This window comes from Adelges cooleyi, unplaced genomic scaffold (genome assembly GCF_023614345.1).
Source record: "Adelges cooleyi isolate 19-005CV unplaced genomic scaffold, UGA_ACOO_1.1 ACOO_flye_CR_arks_rails_tigmint_CR_PRNA_651, whole genome shotgun sequence".
NCBI lineage: Eukaryota > Metazoa > Arthropoda > Insecta > Hemiptera > Adelgidae > Adelges > Adelges cooleyi.
The window spans coordinates 209635-217957 of NW_026096352.1; the positions used below are offsets into that span (position 1 = coordinate 209635).

The window sequence follows — 8323 nt, forward strand, 5'->3', positions numbered from 1 at the left end:
GTTTACTTGAAATTGATTTGGCTTTTTTATTGTTAAAATTTAAAAAAAATATATAAATGGTCCTCAACAAATAAAATACAAAAAAAAAAAACTTACCAGAATACCTATAAAAATATTAAGAATTTTACAATACTTTAAAATGTATTAATACAATTTACTTTTTAGCATGTAATCTCTATAATAATAACGATAAAAAAGTACTTTAATTAAACTCATAAATATGCAAAATACAAAATTATACTAAACATTTGAAATATTATAAATAGTATGTTTTTTTAGTACATTATTTGTTTTTCAAAGTTGTATTAAAATGTACGAGGAAAATTGAAATTAAAAGTTGATATTTTCATAAATCAAAACAATAAAATAAAGAGCACACATTTCTTATAATAATTATTTATCATTTGTTATTATTCAGCTTAATATTGCTTTTTTTTAAACTTGACGGAAAACCTGGTTATTTCACACAACTCCCGTGGCATTCAGTTATCGCTCGTCGACGACGTTCTCCAAAGTAGAAACCAAAGTAATAGTAATGTACAATTTTCATAATTTAATTTCTCTTATCGCACTTTACCGACCGTAGAATATCGCGCAGCATATTATTTTCTATAGCGCAGAGCTATTTAGTATGTTTAGGCAATGATTTTACTCTGTAATACAACCAGAATAAAAACAAGTGTTTTGAACGTGTGATTAATAGATATAATACATAGTAAATTATTGTATCAAACCACCCATTGTATTACATGATTTCATTTCACACGACATTCGGGTGGACGATGATGTCTACAGAAAATGCTAGTAACTCTTTCGTTTCTCACATCTGGTTCAGTGTAAATGAAGTTTAGTATTAAAAAAAATTACAGTGTACACAGATACAAAACAAGACTACATCGATGATAAAAATGTTTTAAATTTAATTTTTTTCAAAAAATCTCATTAACCAATCGATTTTAGATTTTCCACCATCCAATCCATAATACAATGAGTATTATCGATACTACAAGGTTAACTTAACTATGACCAAGTCATTATCTTCGAAGATTTACAACACTTAATTAAAGTATTTTTTTCCATATGGATACAAAAAATGTCATGTCGCCATTGTAAAATATGAATCATCAATTCGTTATACACAACAAAAATGAAGGTCAAACATCGAGGTAATTTCGGATTTTTTAAAATACATATAAAACAGTAATAAAAGTAAAAAAATTGAAATAATATAAAAGTCGTAAAAAATCCAAATACCCAAAAAATGGTGATCAAAACTGTTTGTTATGAAATAGGTACATTAAAATAATTAACACTGTCGTAGTTTATTAGTTGTATACTTGTATATTAGTACTTGTATATTAGTGTGATATGAAAATAAAATAAAATATAATGAAAATAGCATTCTGCATTCTGTACCTATATGTATTTATTATTCATAAAAATAGTTAATTTAATTATAATAACAAGTATAATGCTGAGCTTACAGAAATTAAGGTTCTATCATTTCAAATCTTATCATATCATTACTGTCCGGCAAATATTGTTGTACGTCAGTCATTTTCATTGGGTAGAAACTAAAATCATTTTTTGCAGAAGTAAGTGTGCAACAATTATCTTCAGGGTCAATATTTGCAGATTTGATAAAGTTATCTGATTCGTTGATTTCAAGCAATGAAGTTCTGAATAATCCAGTTAAATAACATTTTACAATAAGACTGGGTTTATGACGAGTATCTAAAAATAAAACATTAAATATTAAATGTAGCTACTGAGCAACTCAGTCGATTGTATGGGCTGATGACGATAACATTGCTGCCGAAATACGTATACGCTATAAAGTATTATTTTTGTGGTAAAGGGCGTATTAATTATTTTAGCTTATTAGTAACTAGTTTTCTTTAAACAAGGCATACCAATTACATTTTTAATAAAAAAAAAAATACCATACACATGGTGTCCATATTGTAATTTTTACAGCAATGTTACTCAAAATCAATACATTTTTTAAATTCAAATTCATTGATTTATCATACTTATAAAAGAAAAATATCAAAAAAACAAAACATTGTTTTTGGAAGCTGTTTTGTCTTACTGTGAAAAATGTCATTAGTATTCTAATAGTCATACTTTATTAAATGTATGAATGACAGCCTGGTTTATAATATTATTGTGAAATAAAACCTATTAAGAAATACTTGTAAAAAATGATTCTATAGGTTTTAAAAGGAACAAAGGGTAAATTAAAATACAAAATCTAAATATTTTAACATGCGATTGTGCTAGCTATTTGGTACTTCTGTCCGATCAAATTTGTACTATTGGCATTCTTTATTTTTCATTTAAACAACAAAAAAGATTTTCTATGTTTTTTTTTTTAATTACGCATAAATTTGCAAACTTTTGAGACGTTAGAAACTACCAACGAAGCTTATGCAAAGATCATCAAGATTGATTATAACTATGTTTAAACTTCGACAAGTAGCTCAGCCAATAAATACATGGGATGTTTGTAGCTATGCATAATTAAACAAAAAACATATAAATAATATTTTCTTCTCAGTGGGACTTTAGATACACCTGATATATAAAATACTTTAACCCACTTTTTACATATTATATTTACCTGTAGCATCCATTAAACATTTAAGATGTTTTTTAACCATAAGTCTTCTTCTATGACTATCAATCTGCAAATCAGCTTTGCTGATTTCATTCTCTGTAAAAATAATTAAAACGCGGTATAGCTAACAAATTTAAAAAAATTAATTGCCATTTAGGTTGTTTGTAAAAAACGCGATCCTAATTTTAATCTTAAGGCTACTAACGACTATCGATAAATGCTTCAGTACCTAGGCTTTCAGCAGCAGGCTTCGACTCGATACCTGTAATAAAAATGTTAATTTATCATACAGTTAATGCATAATTTATAAGTTTCTTTTTATCTATAGAAGTCACTTCAAAATAAGACTACTTAGACCAAAATAAATAATTGTAAAATGTTGCATGAACTTTAAACTGATCTAGTAGTATTGTTTGCATTAACGATTTGAGTTATGTCACAAACGACCGTCAAAACTTTAAGCAAAAAATATACAACTTTATTACTTCGAACTTAAATTCAATGTTTATTTTACAATGTTTTTATTTACATTAGAACTTTGTGTTAATTACATTATAATTATTATCAATTTCATGAATTGACCGGTTAAAATATTGTTAATTTTATATTTACAAGCAATGCTCTCGATTATTGCGTTTTGCAAAGTATGCTCATATTCTATGCATTCTATAATTAAAAACAAAATACGTCATGTTAATTACATTAATTGTTACGATAGAAATCAATATGTTTATAGATATTTTCCTAATTTTTCCAAATTTTTTAACATCCCATAAGACTTTGTGTTTGCACATCATGTTTTTAGTTAAGAGTACGATTAGGATAATTCTTAGCAAGAAACACAGACGAATCTAATATTGAATATTCGATAAGATTATAGTATTAAGTTCTGCATTAGACTACTGGTAGTAAGATCATTTAAGAAGTTGTGTAAATTTGTATGTATTTCTATAAGTTTTAAGTGCAAACATATTTCGGCAAGAGCCGAAATTTGCAAAAATATTTTTAAAAATGATATTTTTGTGGTAAAAATTGGATTGTCGAAATTTCAAATATTTTTATCGTAAATTACGGAAAAAATGTTAAAAAACGCGTTATTTTTTTAACCCCAAGCGGCCACTTTTTATATGTGTAAAAATTAAAAGAAAACGGGCGGACATAAAAAAGTCCAACATTTGAAAATCCTCAGCAACCAGTCATATTTACCACTCCTCATTTCACATTGAGAATTTCCTAGGATAGTATATTAATTTTACTAAGTTTCATCGGAATCGGAGACCAAACATTTTTTAGGTGGGAACACTTTGCGTGGAATACCCCATAATATGTATAAATCATATTGATATAATGCCTTTAATTAATACAATAATGATCTATATATTACTTTCTATATTTTCGGCCGCTGAAATTAAAAAAAAAATGTTTACATTAAGTTTTTAATTTAGTGTATCACTAGAGTAATTCTTAGCAAAGCGAAAAACGTTTTTATTGAATATTTATAGAAATCAGAGTAGAATCTAATATTGAATATCGAAAATTTATTATATTATATATAATTATGTCAAGTATTTGATTTTGACATTTTATGTATTTACTCTGGCACACAACCGGAAAAATCGACAGCGTTACTAAAGAACCTAACGAAAATATTTTATCCTTATATATTCTTATACATCGCTATATCCTAAGATATATATAGTTAAAATAAATGTATGATTACCTATTTGGGGTGGCTTAAGATTTAAATCTGGAATTTGACTAGAACCTGCAATACATTTTTGAATAACAATACAGTCAATAAAATTTCATATTTATTTTTAAAAAAATGACTTAAACCCTTAGCAACATTGGTAGAGATGTGTAACGTATAGCTGTTATTTGTTTTTAAAGTAAATACTATTAAGAAGAAATTCGCAGACCTCTTCGAAATCACAAGAAGAAGTTATATTTTTGAATTGCTTGTCAGTAAAGGTACTTTAGTGGGTTCTCTTAGCTCGACCAGTAAAAAAAAATGTTTAACTTCAAATTTTCACCAAGTCTCTTTTTTAACGTATAGAACAAATTTAAATGTTAGCCCATTAAAATTTCGAAGATAGATTTTTTTTGCGCCACCTTAATATGTATGTATAAATTTGTTTAATATGCTTTTGCGTAAACTATAATAAATATGATAATGGAATAATATATTACTAGATAATTTTTCGGCCTTAATGGCTGCTTGATCTGAAATTAAAAAAAAAAAAACTTAATAAATATCAATTAATATAATAGAAAGACTTCTTTAATTGTGAATAAAAAAAAAATGTTTAACTTCAAATTTTCACCAAGTCTCTTTTTTAACGTATAGAACAAATTTAAATGTTAGCCCATTAAAATTTCGAAGATAGCTTTTTTTTGCGCCACCTTAATATGTATGTATAAATTTGTTTAATATGCTTTTGCGTAAACTATAATAAATATGATAATGGAATAATATATTACTAGATAATTTTTCGGCCTTAATGGCTGCTTGATCTGAAATTAAAAAAAAAATAACTTAATAAATATCAATTAATATAATAGAAAGACTTCTTTAATTGTCAATAAAAAAGATTACCCGGCACAGTCCACAAATAAACTAAATCCTCTGAAATTATTAAAATATACGTAGATTATAAACTAAAACTGGATTATTTTATATTTTAACTATAAATTAAGAAATGGAGAAATTAAGTCAAAATGGAAATTAAGTAAATATCTAAATCCGAAGAAATGTGCTTGTTTCTACACTGTATAAATAAGAGTGCAGATTTTTTTTATCGCTCAAAGGCATTTTATTAGAACATTTAAAAAATCTTGATAAATACAAATCACACTCGTAAATCCGAGTAAATATTTATATATATATATATAATATATCAATTGCAAAATGTCGTACAAGCCGCCGCTTGTGTAGTATGATCTAGTTAATTTATGTTTAAAAATTAACACTTTTTGTTATTAGCCAAAACATGTTTCATGCTATAATATTTATTAAACGCAATACATAAATTCGAGGCACTCAAGACTGCTTTCGTTCGATAAGCAAAACCAGCCGAGTGCAGATTTTATAATAAAATAGATGCACTGAAGCAGATGTGTCGAGTAAAATAAAATACAATAATTAGCTAAGTTTGACTATTATTTTTTTATTATATAATTATGATTTACCTAGAGAATATTGTCTATTTTCTTCGAAAATTCTTCTTATTACATTCGGAAGACCTAGAATGAATACATAATAGTTTGAGCTATAAAAAAATTTTCAAATAAAATCTTAACAGAAATCGAAAAGAGTATATGAAGTATTAGGCTAGGATTAACCTGAACTTTAATCACTCTGTTGGTTACATTATTATTTGTTACTACCTATAAAAAGTATGTTCCAAGTAAAGCATAGAAAATTTCACTTTGAGACGTCTCATAGGGTTAAACTACTAATAGGTTTATTCTGTATAGTTTTTATGCAATATGATCACAGTTGTGCACAATCTATGATCTCTTCACCAAAAAATAGAATTATTCTATAACCAGTTTAAATTATTGCTTTTTAAGTTATTAAAGTTTAAAATTAAGGTCGTGTGGTGTAGTACAGTAGAATAATTTACAACACTTTTCATTTTTCCGTAAACCTTGAACTTCAATAACTTAAAATCCACCTATATATGTATAAATAATTTAATCTTCATAAGTTTCGTACTATTACCTATTACTGTTACAAACATGACATGTATAGTATTATATACATGTCACGCACTCTTAATGTGTGCCCTGGCTTTTGTGGTTCACCCCGAAGGAATCGCCTACGATTGGTTAGGTGGTTATAGAGTTTGAGGGCTCTAGGCCCAAAACTTAGGGGGGTCCCTTGGAAGGGACCGTAGACTCCTAGAATGATGACGTACCAGTTAGGGTACTCGTAACCGAAATTGTCAACGTCTTAATCAAGTCTCTAAGTCCATTTGCCACAGAGTTATGACGTTTACAAAAAAAACAAAAATTGGGGGGGGGGAAGGTCACTTTTACTTTTAGTATGTAGGTGCTTAAGTGCCCCTAAGAGGTGGCCGCAAGTCCAGGGTCTCTAGGTTCAAGACGAATACTCTAGGACGGTCTTAGTCCTCCGGGGAGTGGGGTAACGACGAACAATTTCGAGAACGGACTTATGCTACATCCTCTAACACCAGGTGTGATTGAACACCCGGTATAATACACGTGTATTTGTAAACTTAAATTTGCAGCTAACAAAAAAGTTTATGGAGGACCGACTCGGATCGACACCGATCCTCTCGCCCACACTATTGAGATTGATGAACAGTAATTTTTAATTTATGAATTACATTTGAATATAACAAATATATGTATATTTATCAGAATATTTATTTATATATACTTTACCATTTGCTTCATTAGCTTGCCTGATAAGTTCGTCTGTAATTTGTTATTTAAAACATATGTACAAAAATAAATGTAATTAGTTAAAAAGCTTTAGTTAGTAATTTCGTATTAAAGGAATGTGTTACTGACTAGTAATGACAACTTCCATCTTATAATTATCTACCAATAAAAGTTAAATATTTAATTAGATTTTAAATTTACTCGTTTAGGAACGTGTAAAAAAGAAACAATCACCTATAGTTTCTGCCAATATATTTGCAAAGGCAAAGGAAAATAAAACACAGTAAAGTTTCATTTTTAGCTGCAAATAATAATAACATAAAAGTCAATAACATCAAAACGACACACTACGACAATTAATTATTTTTTCCGATATAAGGTATCGTTCTTACAATTATAATGGTTTATATTTTGTTTTTGTATCTGGAGTACGATATCTTCTGAACCGCTGAAATCGATATCTTTAAGTGAAAAGTCTACAAATCAGGAATAGTATCTAAAAAGTACTTATGGGACCAAATTCAAACTAATTTATTCTATCCTTTTCAAAAATCGAGTAAACGTCATAAGAGTTTGCATGTTTTTCTATTTAAAATTTTTTTAAATTATAAACTGTTGAAAAAATAGTCAAAAGAAACGATTATACACAAGTTTGAAAGTAAATTGACCATATTTCAAGAAGTTTTTGCGAGCCTAATTTTTTTATTTGGCCCTTACGAGTATATTTTGTTTACTTGCTATTAATTGAAATATTGTGTTTAACGGTTTAAAAAATATCGCAGATCTACAGGTAATAAATATCAAACAAAAATAAATATATATTTAAAGTTTTCTTACAATCTCTGACGTTTGGTATGAATATTTCTTCAAATTATATAGAACTTTTAAGACAATGTTCTATCGATCAGCTTGCTATACTGTTTAAAAGTGATTTTCATGCGGCTTGACGGTACATTACGAGTAAAACAATAAAATACATTTGACTTGGTCGCCTACGTAGAGTTATTGACAAAGCTGTTTTTTTAATGTGATTTCATATATACATCACACTCGATTGGAGTTTAAACTACGTGTATCTCATATTACGGTTTCAAAATCACTCGTAGAACCAATGCTTGAATTATTGACATTTTGCAGTTGATTTTTTTATGCTAGTCTATCGATAAAAATCGTACCTATAATAATATTATCCGAACATTGAAATATTTTTTCATTGTCGGATCCGTGATTCGTGTGGCTGGGCAATTATCTCCGCGTTCTTGATGTCTTATGAATTTCGGACCGACGACCGTA

At 27.7% G+C, this 8323-nt stretch overlaps 1 protein-coding gene across 7 annotated transcripts; it reads right to left on the reverse strand.

Moving 5' to 3' along the window:
- Nucleotides 1–1356: 1356 nt before the first annotated feature.
- Nucleotides 1357–8010, reverse strand: LOC126844466 (uncharacterized). 7 transcript variants are annotated; one of them, XM_050582681.1, is made up of 16 exons: nucleotides 7868–8007; nucleotides 7423–7478; nucleotides 7265–7331; nucleotides 7160–7189; nucleotides 7031–7063; nucleotides 5810–5863; nucleotides 5217–5246; nucleotides 5102–5134; nucleotides 4811–4843; nucleotides 4341–4385; nucleotides 4216–4257; nucleotides 4005–4022; nucleotides 3233–3286; nucleotides 2850–2882; nucleotides 2624–2716; nucleotides 1357–1734 (listed from the first exon to the last, which is right to left on the reverse strand). In XM_050582681.1, exons 3-16 carry the CDS (start codon nucleotides 7323–7325, stop codon nucleotides 1490–1492), a joined length of 804 nt encoding a protein of 267 aa, XP_050438638.1. In that variant the 5' UTR covers nucleotides 7326–7331; nucleotides 7423–7478; nucleotides 7868–8007; the 3' UTR covers nucleotides 1357–1489. The 7 variants fall into 7 exon arrangements, with proteins under 7 accessions (XP_050438638.1, XP_050438639.1, XP_050438637.1 ...); XM_050582682.1 differs by having other exon boundaries at nucleotides 7423–7506; XM_050582680.1 differs by lacking the exon at nucleotides 7423–7478 and having other exon boundaries at nucleotides 7868–8010.
- Between the last annotated feature and the right edge of the window lie 313 nt (nucleotides 8011–8323).

Excerpts from the sequence above, each read along its gene's own strand:
- LOC126844466 (XM_050582680.1), bottom strand. The coding sequence starts at position 7,325 with ATGAAACTTTACTGTGTTTTATTTTCCTTTGCCTTTGCAAATATATTG. Across the intron at positions 7,064-7,159 it reads GATGGAAGTTGTCATTACTA|ACGAACTTATCAGGCAAGCT; the intron begins GTCAGTAACACA and ends AACAAATTACAG. Across the intron at positions 2,883-3,232 it reads AATAATCGAGAGCATTGCTT|GTATCGAGTCGAAGCCTGCT; the intron begins GTAAATATAAAA and ends TTTTTATTACAG.